We start from the raw sequence: 17932 nt of genomic DNA on the forward strand, positions 1-17932 counted from the left end.
ACGCGTCAATTTTTACAAAGCTCATCGTTCTGAAAAGCGAGGTGTGCTCTGATTGGCCAGCTATCCAGTGCGTTGTGATTGGCCGAATACCTCAAGCGTGTGAGGGAAATGTTATGCCCCGTGCCATATTGTGATGATGCCCTGTCAGGCCGGAGCCATGATTCAAAAACATGAAAACCCATTATAAACGAGGCATTTGTAGCATCCAGTGGCAACTTTACAGATCTTCTTTATGCACCAAGAGCTTGTAACACTCCAAAGAGAAAGGAAAAATTGAAATCGCATCATATGACCCCTTTAAGAAAAGTTTGGACACAAGAAATGGAGCGAAATTTTTCAGAACAGATCATCATGCTAACAGCTTGCAGCACTAATTTCTTCCCATCATTTTCAAATAAACAACTGTTTCACTTGTTGTTTCGCGTCATTCCCGTTCAACTTCTCACATTTGTTTTCATGACAAAACGTGGTTTGGGGACCGGATAGAGTCGAGACTAGAGCCCCGTGTAGTGTGTGACCCCCTGTTGTGGATCATTTCGTGTCACGTGTGAACACCACAACGACTTCAAGACAGACAGCAAGTCATGTCTGAACAGCACAACAATCTGAATACATTTAAAGTTGTGTAGTGTGAACTAGGCCTTATTGTCAGTATTTGTTGCTTTGACGCGTAAGTTTAGTTCGACAGATTTGTCTGTGTCTAGCAATATTTAGTCCTCAGAAAGTGCTCGCAACCATTTATGTTTTATATCATAAATTTACATTAAAACACTGAGGAAAATGTTTATAAAATAGTTGTCACTTTTGTCAGAAATTTCTTGTTAGTTTTTTAATTGAAGCAGTCTTATTTTAAATATTGTGACTTAAAAGCCTCATCACCTCAAAATTGATGTCTTAATATTTTTTCCATGTTTTTCTACATCTTTTACCAGATCACCTATACATACGAGCTTTCTGTGGCAAAACCTTCGAAGTCTTTATTTGAAATGGTGTAATACTTAAAAAATGTATTATAATGTGTGTGCACTATACAGCACGCATTTACTTTTTTATCTGCAAAAATGCTTTGCAAAATATAAAATGGAATCAGAATGTGCATTTTTCTCAATATGCTGTGCACAATGTATTTTTAGACAGGACCTGCTGTAAGTGTAGCAGCAGTAAGTGTTTTCCAGTGGTTCACAGTGAAATCAAATGCTAGTTCCTTACACTAGATTATCTTCTGAATTCAATTTCCTGTTTAGCCATAAATGGTTTACATTTTCTCACTGTTAGTTAAACCAAGAGGACAGACCATCTGGTTTACAGTTGTTTTAGTTAATAGTTGCTAGTAAACTGGTCAGTGTAAGTCAATGTGCATTTATCCTTTTTTGCACTATGTTGCACATTCAGTACAGGGTGGTGTGAATATTGTGAAACATTTTCCATCCTTCTGTGCGAGTCGTTGGTGTGGAGACCGTGCCTCTGAGAATTTATATAACTTAGTCAAAATGCTGAGTAGTGTGTCTCATTCCGTAAGATGCTCTTGCTTTAGTTTATGATGTTAGTTTATAAATTATCATTTAGTTTCTAACAGGATGCAGAAGTTTTGGGCTACGCAACACGGGAAGCATGTTGCATCTCAGAGGTTAAAAGCACGCCCGCCCTTTTTGGATGACCTACTTTTTAAGAACCCCACCTATCTGAGCTCAAGTCATTCAGTTCAGACGCTCTGCAGCAGCACATACTGGCTCGAGCCCCAAAGTTTAAACTGTTTTCAACTGTTTTTCCTCAGCAGCCCAAAGCAGACAGCACATCTGCCACCCAACCCTCCTCATAGCCTGTGTGTTTGCATGCCCCGTTTGGCTTCTCTCTTTCACACACACAGACACAAACTCTGTTTCTTCTGGCCCGCAGCCTAACCCCCATACATGGCCTCACTACCCTCCCAATGGGTTCAAACAGCTCATACCATCCATCAGGAGAAGCTCTGCTTCTCGAAAACACTGATGATGAATCTAGAGTCTAGAAGTTTTTTTTTTAACTAATCTGTAAGACTGCAAAATTTGGTTATTTGGGATCTGACAATCTTTGTATTTTCTCAGCTTCATTTTAAATTTGTGTGCAAAGCAATCAAAGGTTGTATGTCTTTTATAGATCTCCAAAATTGTATATATATAATTTTATTCATCATTAATTGACACTCTCTTGTGAAAAGTTGCCATAAGACTTCACCTTCACCACCCCAACCAGCCAAAATCTTTATTCGTATGCAATTCAGCTCACAAGGAAGGAAGCAGAATCATGCAGTGCAGAGGATTTTTTTTTTTTTTTTTGCTGTCACATAATGAAATGGAAAACACATGACTAATTCAAGTAGTAATATCTTGTGAAATATTTTCCATTTAGTCACTTGTATTTTATGCAAACCCTTTAGTTCTAGTTCTGAAAATATTAATGTAATACTTGAGAAACAAAACTAGGGGTAGAATAGGGGTATAGAAGGCAACATCTGGTTTTGCTTTGTAATTGTTACCTTTTGAAGAATAATGTTCTACTTTTGAACAATAGTGTATGTGGATATATTCTTTATTAGAATGACGACTGCTTCCTGTAAAAACATTTGAGTGTTTAAATGAAACAGTTTTATATTGATTCCTTCGTAAATTTTTGAATACAACTGTTAAGTGTTACATTAAATATATCAAAATATATTTATATTATTAAATAAAAAGTATTCTGAATATAGAGAGCTAACCCCACTATGACAGCTGAAACTGTCCAATGCTTGAGTGGAATCCACACTATAATGTTCAGAAGTTTGGGGTCAGTAAGAAATTAATTTTATTCAACAAAGACACAATAAAATTGATCAAACTTGAAGACATTTATACACTTATATTTGACAATATTACTGTTTTTATGTATTTGATCAAATAAATGCAGTCTTGTTGAACATAAGAGACTTCTTTGAAAAACAATCTTAACAACACCAAACATTTAATTATCAGTAGTGTCGATCCACTTACTTTTGTCAGGATGTTTTCAGTTTATGTGCAACTTTTCTTCTCATTCATTTACCTGTTTCCTTGTTCCATCATCTTTTGTTTACGTGTGACTCCCACAAGACCCTTTTTAACAGATACAAAAACAACAGAAAAATTTCAATCCTGGATTCAAAATGTAACAATTATGAAGCAAAATTAAATGTTGTCTTCTATACACCCCTAAGAAATGTGTTTCTCTAACAAAAATCCTCTTTTGTTGTTTAAATGTGTGATTTTATAAAAATAAATATGTGCCATTGGATTACCAAATACTACCAGATCTGTGGCAGAAACGTTCAGTCTTTATTATCAGTCAAAATTGCTGAACCTCCTGTATATTTATAGAATTAGCCTAAATATTGCTGTTTAATAGGACATTATAATATTTGCCTTTGTTCACGTGTCAATTACGTGTTTAGGACTCATTTTATATTACTGGCTCATCTTTGCAGAAAAAAACAATCAAAGTGTTGTCCATTTATATGTGATACATTTTAGAATGTCAACAATAAATTTACTTTATTTCTTTAATTTCCATTCTAAGAGTATTAATGATTCCTGAGATTTTTCCAAGGACAGCATATGTTTTCCTCAGCTGTACGACAAATTACTAATCTCCTCTTTCTTTTTCACTGGATATCTGAATCTCTGAAGAGGAGGGGGCAACTGAAGCCTTTTGTCTGCTCAGCTCTGCTCACCCAGACAGACCAGCAAAATCACAGCCCTCCTGCAGGGACACACATTTAGGATATATATGATTTGCACACACTTACACTTGTTCATACTAATCTTTTTAGTGTAGGAACAGCTAATTATCACGACAAAAACACAAAGAGAGACACATAAAGGTTGGTGTAGCTACAACAATGAGATGCAGCATAGTCGTAGGCTCCGCCCTGGATTCTTTCACAGAAAGCAGAGGTTCCTGAGTTCAGTTTAGTTCACTAAGGTCTGTGTTCGCACGTGATGCGGAGATGTAATGATTTCCGGACCACAAACACTGTCTTTGTGAGAAGACGACATAAAATGACAGAAAACCATGCATCCTCTCACAAAGAACAGTTTTTATCATTTTTCTCAAAGTGTTTATTTTCGTTAAAAAGGCTAAATAAATATCTATATGAATTATTTCAATATGATTATTGCTATTGGTACAATTATTGTTGTTTCATTATTAGTACAGCTATTATTCATTATTTCCATTGTAGGCTGTTTCTTTCATAAGCAGCATCCCACCGTGTCCCCGTTTCCCCTTTGTATACCAGTAGCGTGAGGCTACTAAATATTCATGACAACACTATAAAAGCAATACAGTCTATCCATAAAAAAACAATAGTCACATTTTATGTAATATATAGACTATACGGTTTTCGCTTCTTTGTTTAAAATGTGTTTTGAATACAGGCGTTGGCTCACGTTACTTCATTGTGGACTCGTCTGCGCATGCCAAACTCCACTGGCACAGCTAACCAGACGCGTGCGAGTATCTCACGATTCCGCTCGTTCGCCGCGCCGACCTTTCCCCCAGTTCTCGAGCACTGGGTTCACCGGGTTTACTCTGACACCGGTGACTCCTCTGTAACGCCCCCCAACAGCCACGCACCCCGTTTCAGCCAATCAGCGAGCGATCACGTACTGATCACGCGCTGCCTGCTTTCCCATTGGTCCGTTCCTGCTACACCTTTGTTTTTGATTGGTAACATGTTACCACCCGCCAGAGTGATCTGAATTTTGTTTCTGTTTTTTTTTTCTTTCTGTTGTTTTTTTTGCGCTTCTGATTCACTCAGCTGAGGTTGAACCTTGATGTAAAAAGTGGTTAGACTTATGTGCAGAGGCTTCGTATCACAGCTGTCTTCCCGTTGCTTTTCATAGACGTACACTTATGCTGAATTTTGCTTCTGACTCCGGCCGGGTGAGTTGATTATATTGCTGAAGTGGTTTTATTGCTACTTTTAAGTTTTTGCGCATTGACCCACTAATGGCATCCGCTTTTGCTGTAAATTGCGACCCATGTAAAATAATTTCACGCTCATTGACGGAGAACAATTGACTTAGAACAGAGCAATGCTTATAATTTCTGTGTACACACATAAAAAACAACATATTTGATCTTCTTGACACTTGCAACGAGCAACATTCTTTGTGTTACATTGCTTTAATTAAATTAAGTTATGACGAACCGTTTGCCGCAATCATTGTTGTGCATTTCCTTCCTGTATTAAGCTGCAGTGCTACTTTACGTTTAAACTGTCATATTTTTTTTGTATTCGCTAGCGACCTTATTTGAACCCTGAACATACTCGAGTTTGAACATTTTTCTCCTATTTCATTTTTGCATTAAATTGTCAGTTATTTTAGAATGCATTGTTTGTTTGTGTTATTACAACAACGTTGTGCATTGTTTCTATCACGCTTTGTATATCACAAGGGCTCCGTTATGGCATAAAGAGTAACTTTAATGCCATATGTCTTGATATGGTTTACCACTCTTGGATGATAATTTTTGCATGGCATACTCACATGGTGCTTTGGTTGGGTGCAAGTCACTCTTAAATCTATATTTGGCCATGGGAGGTTCCCAGCAGCTCAGGTTACTGTGCTAGGCTCTGGGTGGGTGTAGTCGACCAGCACTGGGGCCCCTTTCTTTGCTTATGAATGGCAAAAGCTATTTACAGCAGATGCATGACAAACATCGCCCCTTTTGCTACTTTTATTGTGTATCATGCAATTACATTGAGCACATTTCATTATAATGGTATTGTCAATTCAGATTCAGCGTTATTGCAGTTCAGAAACCAGCCCACTGTGGCATTAAAATGACAATTGTGCTTTTTTCCAATCTGTAGTCCAGTCTCGTGGACATCTGTGAAGCGATGATGGAGAGAAACGGGCATGACAGTGAGAAGTCCTACTCCTACACTCTGGAATACAATGACCTGGAGGCTGCAGAGGCTTTGGTGTGCATGAGCTCCTGGGTCCAGAGAACGCACAAGCCTCGCCCACTGACGCCCACTTCAGACTCCTGCGATTCTCTCCCGTTGCAGCCTGAACTCAACGAGTCCCCTAAAGACCTGGTCTCCCTCTCGTCACTGGTGAGTTTTTTTTTTTAAAGAAAGAAAAATGTACTTTGTTCTAGTTCTTAGTGAGCATTATAAATAATATTTCCAAAAAAAGGTTTGGGGATGCTGCTGTTATGGCCTAAATCATTTTGAAACAGAAACTGGACATCATATATTACCAGACTATCAAGTTGTTATGAACACAACAAACTCACACAGAAACTAGGAGATACATTACAAATGAAAACAATATTTGTTCTAAAATTTGCACAAAAATATGTTTGATATTCTTCGACTGGATGGACTCATAGTCTGAGTTTGTGCCCATCACACACCATTTGATTTTCTCTGAAATTGGTAAACTCCGACTGGCCTTCACCAACTAGCGTCAACTCGTCCAGACTTAAATTTGGGCCAAAAATCTGAGTACAAGTTGTGTAGTATACTCCAGCCTTAAAGGCAATTCCCAATGCTCAATGCAAATCTCCTCTCTCCAACAGTGCATGACCCCTCCCCATAGCCCAAGCTTTGCGGAAACTTCAGGCACAGCGGTTCTTAGTACCTCAGTGGCCTGCTCAGGTCTCAAACCACATCCCAGACTATGCTCAGCCTTAACCAACAGGGCTGCATGTCACGTCAACTTGCATCCCAGCACCACAGTCCTGCTCAACCCATCACTACCAACAGAACAGCCCTCACTTCGCAGAGCCACCAGCGTTATACGGCACACTGGCGACAGATCAGTGGACCACAACATTCCATCTCCGACCACAGGGCAGGAGAAGCCATGTTCCTCAGAAATCCCTCTACAGCACACAGAGCCAATTGCCAACCTCACAGCCGAACTGCAAAGCTGCAGTAGCCCATGTGACACTGCAAAAACGGAGAGAACTTCCCCTTCCCCTCACTCCACGGGTATTTCTATCCCAACATCACCGCCCGCCATTCCCCAGACGCCCATGTCCAGCCCGCCAGTGCTCTGTCAGGTGTTTCCTGTTAACGGGCAGACTGGAATCATCTCCGCATTTGTTCAGACTCCAGTTCAGATGCAGGCCTCGGGATCGAAGCCCATTCTTCCACATTCTCAACCTCTTCTGGTGGGCTCACCTGTGGCTCAGGGCACTGTGATGTTCGTCGTCCCGCAGTCTCAGGTATCCCAATCCTCCACCTGCCAGCAGAGCATTGTTACACTTGGGAACACGAAGCTTCTGCCCTTGGCACCCGCTCCAGTCTACGTGCCCTCAGGTCAGAGCAGTGGAGTGACACAATCTGACTTCTCACGCAGACGGAACTATGTCTGCAACTTCCAAGGATGCAAGAAGACTTACTTCAAAAGTTCCCACTTGAAGGCTCATTTGAGAACCCATACAGGTTTGTATCTATCTGGCAGACAATATGTTTTTGTTCTAATAGGTTGCATCCATAAAACATGTTTGTTGATCATCTTCCTCTGTATCTCAGGTGAGAAGCCTTTCAGTTGCCATTGGGAAGGGTGTGACAAAAAATTTGCCCGTTCAGATGAACTCTCCAGGCATCGTCGGACGCACACGGGTGAAAAGAAATTCGTCTGTCCTGTCTGTGAGCGTCGGTTCATGCGAAGCGACCACCTGACCAAGCACGCACGACGTCATATGACAACCAAGAGGTCCACAGCGTGGCCTAACGAAGTTCTCGACATGAACAAAATAGCCACTTCCCAAGCACCATCTTCCATGCCCCTTAGTGTGCTTCTTCCTGCCTCAAACTAGGTCGAGACTTAGACCACTCACCTCAGTCACTTCAGGACAATATCCACCTTACCATTTAACAGGGGAAATACAAGAAAATCAAGGCTGCTACACATTCATGTTCAAAAAACAACGTGACATTGCACTGGATTTTTATTTTAATCATGGTTGTTTATAAGGAATTCTTGTTTACTTTTATATAAGTTATGTCTCCCGATGTGTATTTACTCCCTTTGCCAAAGTCTTTACATCAGTTCATCTGTTACTTACTCTTTACTATTGTATAGTTGTAAATAAATATCACTATCTATATGAATGTAATGTGTATTCAAATTTGCATTTATTGTTGATATATGAATAAATGTTATTGATGTTACTTCTGTTAATTGGACAGTATTCCTGTATGTGATACTACCTGCAATATTCCATATTATTTAATAATAAACATTTGTAGTAAGAATATAGAATTTGTTTTATTTGTTACCTCTATTTTTTGAGCTGAGTTTATTGAGACCTCAGTAATTTATAAAAAAAATAAGCATTTTAAGCCATTACACACTGCCTAGACTTAAAATAACAAAAACACCTAAACGCATTAAACTTAGAAATTACACAACAAAAAAACATAACACGTAACAGGCTGACAAGTGTTACACAACGTGTAAAACGTCGAAAAGGAAAACAATGGAATCATTACATAGCCATGAACTGGTGTGACGACACAGTTACTCAACACCAGGGGCAAGTTCAAGCTCAAACCGGTACGCAACATTTTGCTACAGTTTCCGGTTTGAACGACATGTTTCCTGGAAACGGTGTGCAACGGGGTTTGAGATACGTTTTATCTTGTTTGGTGGGTGTGTCAAACATGTCAGCCCAATCAGCAGCAACATGTATATAAACCACGCGGTATTAAAGAGACAGCTAGCACAATGTAATTAACATCTAAATAAATTCACAAGAGCAAGTATATTGTTTGCACATGCTTATTTACATTAAAGGCAAAATAACTGAAATAATAAGAGCACAAGTATATATCTGGAACGTCTTTAAATCTGTCTAAATATAATCCGATTTTTAATCAGGCTCCGGAAATTCTTCAAAAAGAACACAAAGAATGGCCTTCTCAGCTGCCATAATCGCAACTCTTGCGTCATCAGAACAGGGCGTTCAACGCACCACCGTTTCCGTTTAAAAAACGTTTTGTACCGTTTTGTCGGGGCTGAACGCAGCCCCACTCAACATCAATTCTCAACATTGTCACCCCACAGCACCCAGTAACAAACCTCGTCCAATCACATTGCTCCATTGTGGAGCGGTTAGGGGGCGCGACCAACCACAGAGGATGACGAGCTGTAAATATGGCAGCAGCAGCTTGACTGACAAGCCTTGGTCACCGCCCATTTGCCTTCCTGACTGATATTTCCAAACGAAAAAAGAAAACACAAAGAAAAAACAATATACATTGTTACTGTACTGAAAGTTGAAAAATACAGTTTTTCTATTTTAATGATGATTATCTAAACCAAAGTGAGAAGTAAGAAAAATGGGTAAACTCCATGACGGCCTATTACGTGACTGTCTTTTTATCTTGTGGAGAACCAGTTTTATGCCATATTCGCATTTGACCATTAGTTGTTTGTCATATATGATGATAATACTAACCTTTTAACAACTTTTTGCAAATGCAGACAATTCATTTTACATGGTTCTCAAACGGCAAATTTGTATTAAAGGTTAGGTGCGTCCCCTGCTGGTTTCTTTAGCAGAGGCAGTTTACTGTATGGCATAACTGTTCGAGGATTTGTTGTATTTCCACCACAGGGCTGATCGTACTATCGCATCTGGTGATTTCATAGTAGCTAAAATCATTTATATCTTTATTTTGGATTGGAATATTTTGTTCTGTATTATCATTCAGCCAAAAACATAGAACAAATTATTACATTCATAACTAAATAAATAATGTCATCTGAGAATAAAATAAAATACCATGAAAAAGACATGTATGCAGCTTTTTTTCTTAACACAAATGTTTCGCTTTTATGTAATTATTGTCCTCCTGCCACTAGGGGCAGTCTCTCAAAAGCATGCTGTATTTTATCCCAGGCAGGGGCCTCTTGGGCGTTTTTATTGTTCTTTGTCGACTCCCGCGTCCTGAAAATGTTTTTGTTATGAAACAAAAATGGTTTTCAATATTTTTGCTTTTTGCAAAATACGTTTTTAATACAATTTGGGTTATTGCTTTTAACGTAGATTTTGAAATTAATCTCAAAACTCGTAGGAATCCGTGTTTTGGTTTGGTTGTTCTGAGCAACTGGCTTAGCAGTTGATAGTTTGTTGTGGTGTAAAGCTTAATCAACAATAAAATACGTATACTTAGAATCTCTCTTTTTAGACACTTAAGTAGCGTGTTATATTAATTAATGGTGCCCAACATGATCTTTGTGCTTGTGGACGAGAGAAACAAGAAGAAAAAATAATAATTTTCTGCCACGTCAATAGGATGATTTTATGAAGGTAGTAAATTCAAAGATCACATGTATAGTTTTGTGTTCACCATTAAAAATTTATATTTCATTTTTTTCTGGGTCATAGTACTAGTTATGTATTTGTTATGATTGTTTACTCAAATCTGGCGCCAAACCTTCCTTTCGGGAGGGATTGCTGTTGAAAATAGGCTTGGATTTGTGGCTGCGACGTTGTAAAAAAAGGTATTTTTTAAAATGTATTTTCCCCATACAGAAGTGGAGAAGTTGTTTTACTTAAATAATATTTGCTGTGTGCTGTTTAATGTGACTGGTAACCGCAGTCGATCTCGACTGGAGTGGTTTAGTTGGCATTACGTGTCATTTTCAATAACCTTATTCTGTTCAAAGGGAATTACAAATGATGCCAACTCATTAATGTAAAGTGTGAACAGAAATGCTATTACTAATCTTATTACTAATACTGTCTGTAAATGTAAGGGTTTCTTGTGTGGGCTGTTAATTTGAACACACATTTTACACACTTTAGTATATTGTAAATTAAATACTTTGTACAAAATTACGTGATTTTAATACATAGCTTTTGTTCCATGTTCGCGCCTTTTTAAACCTGTTTGTGTAATTGCACGTTCGGTTTTGTGTAACACTTCGCATCCCCCAACGCGTTTGAATTTCCCGCTAGGCGTAGCTCTCACGTGAGGTCTTGGAGAATTCTGATTGGTCCATCTGATGACAGAATTAAAAGGACCAAACAAAGCAGTAAAGTTTGCCCTTTTCCTATTGGCTGACAATGAGCGCCAAGAATCGAATATAAAAGAATCCCCGGCATTCATACTTCGTTTTTTTTCCTCCAGCTGGACTGTGGATCTTCAATCTTACACTTTTCATTTTATTTATAGCGGACTTTGTTTTAGAAGTTTTTTTTTTATTATCCTAATTTTCTCTTTTACCTAACACTCTAAGCTTTACAATGCCGTCAACTCGCTCTCCACTGAAAATCAAGAATGAAAACACCATTTCTGCACAAACGAATAACATGTCCTTGGTGGACAAAGAAAACACGGTAAGTTTATTTTTTAGGTATATTACTTTTAAAACGTGTAGTGAGATGCTTTAAATTTTAGGCGTCTTGATCAATACTATATATTTTGCTAGAAACATTACATTTGCTTAACTAAAAAGCCAAATGCTAAACTTGTTAATCGTGGTAAATCTTCTAAATGGGTTATTTGTTTTGTCCTCAGCCACCCAGTCTGAACTCCACCAGAATCCTGGCGTCCAAAACGGCGCGCAAAATCTTTGATGATTCAGAGGTAAGTTACGCTCACTTCAACTGCATTCCTGCACGTTTCTAAAGGATTCACAACATCAAAGCATGTTATATATATATATACCATTTTAGATGATTAGTGATTTCTCGAGCGATGTCTTCAAAGTGGTAATGTTAGATGAAATTTGGCGGAGTCAGAGCGCGCCAAGTTGGGCTGATCAATCCAAACTGTCCGGGCCTTTAATAAGAACAATAGCTCATAAAGCAAATCTTACTGGACTCCATGACACATGGACACTTAAAATTATTATTTTGTGTTTTGAGACCGCTAATTTATTGGGTAATATTTTGTTTTGGCGGGTCAGTATCTCAAGCTGGTTTAATGTTGTTAACTACGCAGAACTGATGTGAAAACTTGTCTAAACATGAAAATACTCCCGTTCTGTATGACAATTGTTTGTTAATGTTTATACGACCATATTATTTTCTTAGACTTTATCCGGTTAAACGGAAGAGCACTCTTGTTTTACCGGCAAACTAGACCGGAAGTAGTAGCATCACTTGGAGAGAAGAACGAAACGTAATCCTCCTATGGACCCACACAAAGCTGCTTGTTTATTTCTGGTGTTTAGATTCAGTAATATGAAAATAGTTACAAATGGTTACCAAGGCAACAAACCCTGGCGAAACTAGCATATTGGTCAAAATGGTAAATATTTAAGTGTTTAATGCCTTGTGGTTGATTTGTTTGAGTAAAAAAAGTAATAAAATATTTTGGTTTTAAAGTCTTTAAAAAGTGATGCGTATGACATTGGCAAATCATTAAACATTTTGTGCATAGTTTTTAGCCTTACTGGCAATGGGCATAATGAGATTGTTCCTCCCATTCACACTGGCTGTTAGATTTTTACTTGCCATTTAAAATTTGGTTTGTTGCCAAATCTAAAGTTTTAACTTTTAAGGACCAGACAAAAGCTAGAAAAGGAGCTGTGGAGGAGGAGCCCCTTCTGAAGGAGAACCCCCACCGCTTTGTCATTTTTCCAATTCAGTACCATGACATCTGGCAGATGTACAAGAAGGCAGAGGCCTCCTTCTGGACTGCAGAGGAGGCAAGCTTCAAATTATATTTTATACCATAGATAATTCAAGTTTGTCCCATATTCTTATGGTTCTTAAATATCGCATCAAACACTACCTTAATGCTGCTGCTGCCACGCTTATTTTGATTTTTAGATTGTTGCATTTTGAAAGTTTTGCATTTTATTTTCTCCAAGGTTGACCTGTCCAAAGATCTTCAGCACTGGGAGTCCCTGAAAGACGAGGAGAGATATTTCATCTCTCATGTTTTGGCTTTCTTTGCTGCAAGTGATGGCATTGTCAACGAGAACTTGGTGAGTTCAGAGGCAAACTTGTGCCAAACCCATGTAACGGGTAACTCTCTTCTAATTGCTTGTCTTCTGTGATGTTCTAGGTGGAGCGATTTACTCAGGAGGTCCAAGTGACCGAAGCCCGTTGCTTCTACGGTTTCCAGATTGCAATGGAAAACATCCACTCTGAAATGTACAGTCTGTTGATTGACACCTACATCAAAGATCCCAAAGAGAGGTGAGCTATTGGGCATGCTATTGGAGGTATTTGGGGCAATGATGAGTGGCGCAGGGGTACGGACCTCAGCTGATAATGGGAGCTGAGTGGTGACTGCTCAAGATCAGTGGACATGTGGTCAGCTGGTTGTAGGGTGTCAGCACGAAACAATCGCCTTAACTGAGCTCCATAAACATGCTTGTCTAATTCTGATCTATGTATTTTAGTCCTTAGATGACTAATGACGTGTTTTTATTTGTCTTGTAGAGAATTTCTTTTCAATGCCATTGAGACGATGCCTTGCGTAAAGAAGAAGGCTGACTGGGCACTCAGCTGGATTGGTGACAAAAATGCACAATTCGGTATGTTGTATTTAATATACTATTATTGGTTATTTTATTTTAAATGGCTTGAGCTAATTTAAGTCTTTGTATTCAGGGGAGAGAGTGGTGGCTTTTGCTGCTGTGGAAGGAATCTTCTTTTTTGGGTCTTTTGCTTCTATTTTCTGGTTAAAGAAGAGAGGACTCATGCCTGGACTCACCTTCTCCAATGAACTTATCAGCAGAGATGAGGTAACCAATTTGAGACTCACCCTAAAACGGGTATGAATGCTTTTGAAAGTGTAGTGTGAAAGTTGAAGATATGGTGTTAATGTTTATTCTCATACATACAGGGCCTTCATTGTGACTTTGCCTGCCTCATGTTCAAGCACTTGGTCAACAAACCTTCAGAAGAAACCGTAAAGAAAATCATCATTAATGCAGTTGCAATTGAACAGGTTTGTGTGTTTTAATAACGTCTTTGTTTCAGGGTTTCAACAGGTTTTTTTTTGTTTTTGTAGAAGCTGTACTGTAACTTCAACGAAATGCATAGTATTGGCAAGAAGAAAAAAAACTAGTTTCTTTAACTTCTTAGGAATTCCTGACTGATGCTCTGCCAGTAAAGCTTATTGGTATGAATTGTGACCTGATGAAGCAATACATTGAGTTTGTGGCTGACAGACTTCTGCTTGAGCTGGGATTTGACAAGGTAGGTTTATTTGGCACACACACGCGCATATATTTGTATAATTTTTTTTAAATTTTACATCTCTGCTTATGGTGGCAGTATAGTCTTTGTGACTGACCTCGGATCAGTAGCCTTATGTGCCTTTTCAACCGATGGTATTTTAACTTTATTAACCTTTTAATTGCTTTCTAGGTCTATAAAGTGGAAAATCCTTTTGACTTCATGGAGAACATTTCCTTGGAGGGCAAGACCAACTTCTTTGAGAAGCGAGTCGGCGAGTACCAGCGGATGGGAGTCATGTCCGGACCCACAAATATATTTTTGTTTTTAAATAATAATAAAAAGAACCAATCTACTTTCTGCTTTTCTCTTTGCTTTGCCTTTTGGGCATGGTGAAGACCAGGAATAATTATACGCTTGTCTACAACTCATCTCATTTTATAGTAACATGTGCTTTTAAAAAAAAAATATATATATATATATGTAGACTTTAGTAATTGGTGCTGAAGTTCCATTGTTACCTACCACTTAGTATTGTGGTAATTTATAGTTTTTTTTTTTTTTTTTTTTTTTTTTAAAAAAGGGCAAGACCAACTTCTTTGAGAAGCGAGTCGGCGAGTACCAGCGGATGGGAGTCATGTCCGGACCCACAAATAGCACTTTCAGACTGGATGCTGATTTTTAGAGACTCAATCTGAGTGCCTGAATGGACACTTGTAAACTATGAACTTTTTGGAAGTTTCAACCTCACTTATTTCTAGATTGTTTACATGATTTTTTTTATATAAAACCATGTAGGTACATGCATGGTGTAGATCAACTTCCAGGAACACAAATTTTTAGAGTTTGGCAAGTTATGCCTCCTGGCCACCTTTGTTGCCTACACGGGCTTAATAAATTCTCTTTCATCTGCTGTAAAACCTTATAGCATTTTCCCAAACTGGAACAGGCTTACTGACTTCAATACAGTCTCTTTCAAAATGTCCCCCTCTTGGTTTATCACTCTAAAAGTAAGGTGAAGAATCAAGATAAATTCACTGAAGGCTGGTTTCCAAAGTGTTACTGTTCATAACTGCTGTTGAATTTCTGTATATGATAAGCTGATAATTACGGTCCAATAATGGTCAATAATTACATATTCACAATGCAATTCAGTTTCATATGAAAATGCGAACATCTCAAGTTTAATTTAAGACTTGATGTTTTCGTGCACTGATTAAATGGTGTTCTCCATGCACGACATTGCTGACATGGAAACTTCTAAAGCACTTCATATATTTATAGTAGCCATTATCTAGAGCACTCTTGGCATGAGCTAGTGACCAGTCATCCTCTTAAGTACTCTCAGGATGTTGCGAAACAATTTCTGCATGGGACTGCATGAACTAAGTTGCAGAAACATTCCTCAACTTCAAAAAGAGTTAACATTGCTCAAAATATTTATGCTTGTATTTGCGTATGCTGATATCAGTTTTCTTTTGTACATACTAAAACAAGTGTTATATCTGCCTCATGCATTTCTATTCTGGAGTGTGGTACAACTGGCACTGACTTGTGAGTTGATCTGTGCTGCTGTAAAACAATGATGTTATGAACTGCACAGTGACACGAAGGTAGAGGATCCATCCGAGTCTTAACTGTCAGAGCCGATATGAGTGTCTGAATCTGAACAGTGATTGACTCTGGGACATGTACATGTGAGGATCATTTATATGGGGTTTTCTCATTAGCATGCCTGTCAGCAGTCCATTCTAAGAGTCCTTTGCTGACAACAGCTGCATTAGCTGACACATTGACACGCAGTAGATCTTGTTATCAGACGTTATATCACTGAAACAACCCAGTGTTACAACAAGCCACACTTGTATCTACAAACAAATACACCAAAGTGATGCATATGGTTTCTATGAAAGCCCTGTCTTGAGTCTGTTTCTCACAAAAACATTTCTCACCTGTCTTCCTTGTCTTTTTTCCCCAAAAAACATTTGTCTGCAATTGTTTTCTTCCTAATTTTTACGTTGAAGGTATTCTTTTAATTTACAGATTTCTTTTTTCTTACACATTTCTTTGCCAAATGTTTTTACCTTTACTGCTACTATTTATTTATGGTAACAAGTTATAAGGACCAATTCTCACTATTAATTGGCACGCATATTACTAGCATATTGGCTGTTTATTAGTACTTATACTGTAAAGCACATATTAATGCTTTATTTTGCATGACCATCCCTTAGATCTCTTAACCCTACCCAATACTTAAACTTAACAACTACCTTACTAACTTAATAATCAGCAAATTAGGAGTTTATTGAGGCAAAAGTCATGTTTAAAAGGTAATAGTGAGAGTTGGACCTTAAAAAAGAAGTGTGACCTGATTTCTTTATTTTAGTGTTATTTTAGTATTTTATATACTATTATAGTATTTAATTATTTATTTATTAGTAATTAATATTTTTAATTCTAAAATGTTTTGCATTTTCAGTTGCCATTTTAATTTTAGTTTGTCATTTTGTTATGTCCTTCTGTCATTTGTTTTAGCTTTTGTCATTTTTCTTAAATATTTTTATTTAGCTTTGTTACATTTATATGTAATAGTATTTAAATTTAAACCTATTTTATTTTGGTTTCTAATTTTTGTTTTTAGTGTAAGTTTTTCCTCTAATAGGTATATTTTATTTTATTACATTTCAGATTTATTTCAATCAAGTTTTAGTTTTAGGTAACGACAACAACACTGATAATACTTGCTTACTGGCAAGAAATAATTTTTTAAATCTCTCTCTCTCTCGCTCTCTCTCTCTCTCTCTCTATCTATCTATCTCTTGTTGGTGTTACGGAAATAGCAGAACATTAACTCAGCTTTTATGTACTCACATTTGATACATGAAGTGAATTCAACTTTAAATTGTGTGTTTCAGACGTTCTCCTCTAGGCCCTGCGAACACTGTAGCTGCCATCAGCGCAGCATATAATCCACATCACTCTCTAGTATGGCCCAGCAGGGTCATGTCACAAACAGTTTGATCAACAAACCATTGTTCCCAATATAATGAATGTTAAAAAGCATTTGGGCCCAACAGATGCCACTCTCCAATTGGGGGTCTGGTAAGCGCAGCTGTCTGAAACAGGCAAATCCTGTGTCCCCTCCATGCCCTTTTAAGGAGACAGGACCCTGTCAAAGTGCCTGTGTTGGTTGCTTGCTTTGTTTGACCACTGGGCCTCCCACATAGCAGCGCTAATAGATCACAACCCAGTAAATATTGCCACAGCAGAATTACAACTGTTACTGTACATTAATAGCGCAACTGGGACACCCAAATTCCTTCGTTTATCTTTCCTGAATGTCATAAATGTACTTTCATCAAAAAGATGCTAATTCCATTAGCAATGATCACATTTTGGTAGACAGCATCATCAGAGCTATAAAAAGATGCTAGAATTGGTCACGGTACATGAGGGTTCAAGGGAATCCGAATGGATTGTGTTCTGTAGATATCTATCAAGCTAGCTTGAAAAATGGCTAATAATAGCACATTAACAAAGAGGCTTAAACTTCATGGTGCTCAAAAAATGCTCCCACATAATCCAACTTTGGCACAGCAAGCTGAAGGGTCTATAAGAAACTCCAGAAATCTGATAACAAAAGGTTAGAAAATACTATCACGCTGATATCACGGTCTTTTTCAGTCAGGCTTGAGCTTTGAGGAGCACAAATAGAACATTATCTTCTGTTCACCAAGCCTGAAACAATGCAAGATAACAAACACAT

The 17932-nt window shown here is 38.0% G+C and overlaps 2 protein-coding genes across 3 annotated transcripts; both read left to right on the plus strand.

The window, feature by feature from the left end:
• The first annotated feature begins 4727 nt into the window (after positions 1-4727).
• On the plus strand, positions 4728-8111 carry LOC107756587 (Krueppel-like factor 11). Its single transcript, XM_016573761.1, has 4 exons — positions 4728-4938; positions 5873-6118; positions 6586-7456; positions 7547-8111. Exons 1-4 carry the CDS (start codon positions 4909-4911, stop codon positions 7831-7833), a joined length of 1434 nt encoding a protein of 477 aa, XP_016429247.1. The 5' UTR covers positions 4728-4908; the 3' UTR covers positions 7834-8111.
• A 2913-nt stretch (positions 8112-11024) lies between these two features.
• On the plus strand, positions 11025-14944 carry LOC107756588 (ribonucleoside-diphosphate reductase subunit M2-like). Of its 2 annotated transcripts, none has more exons than XM_016573763.1 (11): positions 11025-11364; positions 11546-11614; positions 12534-12680; positions 12846-12962; positions 13043-13176; positions 13423-13517; positions 13594-13727; positions 13829-13933; positions 14071-14184; positions 14356-14433; positions 14771-14944. In XM_016573763.1, exons 1-11 carry the CDS (start codon positions 11272-11274, stop codon positions 14846-14848), a joined length of 1164 nt encoding a protein of 387 aa, XP_016429249.1. In that variant the 5' UTR covers positions 11025-11271; the 3' UTR covers positions 14849-14944. The 2 variants fall into 2 exon arrangements, with proteins under 2 accessions (XP_016429249.1, XP_016429248.1); XM_016573762.1 differs by having other exon boundaries at positions 11026-11364; positions 14356-14406; positions 14747-14944.
• Positions 14945-17932: the final 2988 nt, after the last annotated feature.

This window comes from Sinocyclocheilus rhinocerous, unplaced genomic scaffold (assembly GCF_001515625.1).
Source record: "Sinocyclocheilus rhinocerous isolate Xijiao unplaced genomic scaffold, SAMN03320098_v1.1 scaffold683, whole genome shotgun sequence".
NCBI lineage: Eukaryota > Metazoa > Chordata > Actinopteri > Cypriniformes > Cyprinidae > Sinocyclocheilus > Sinocyclocheilus rhinocerous.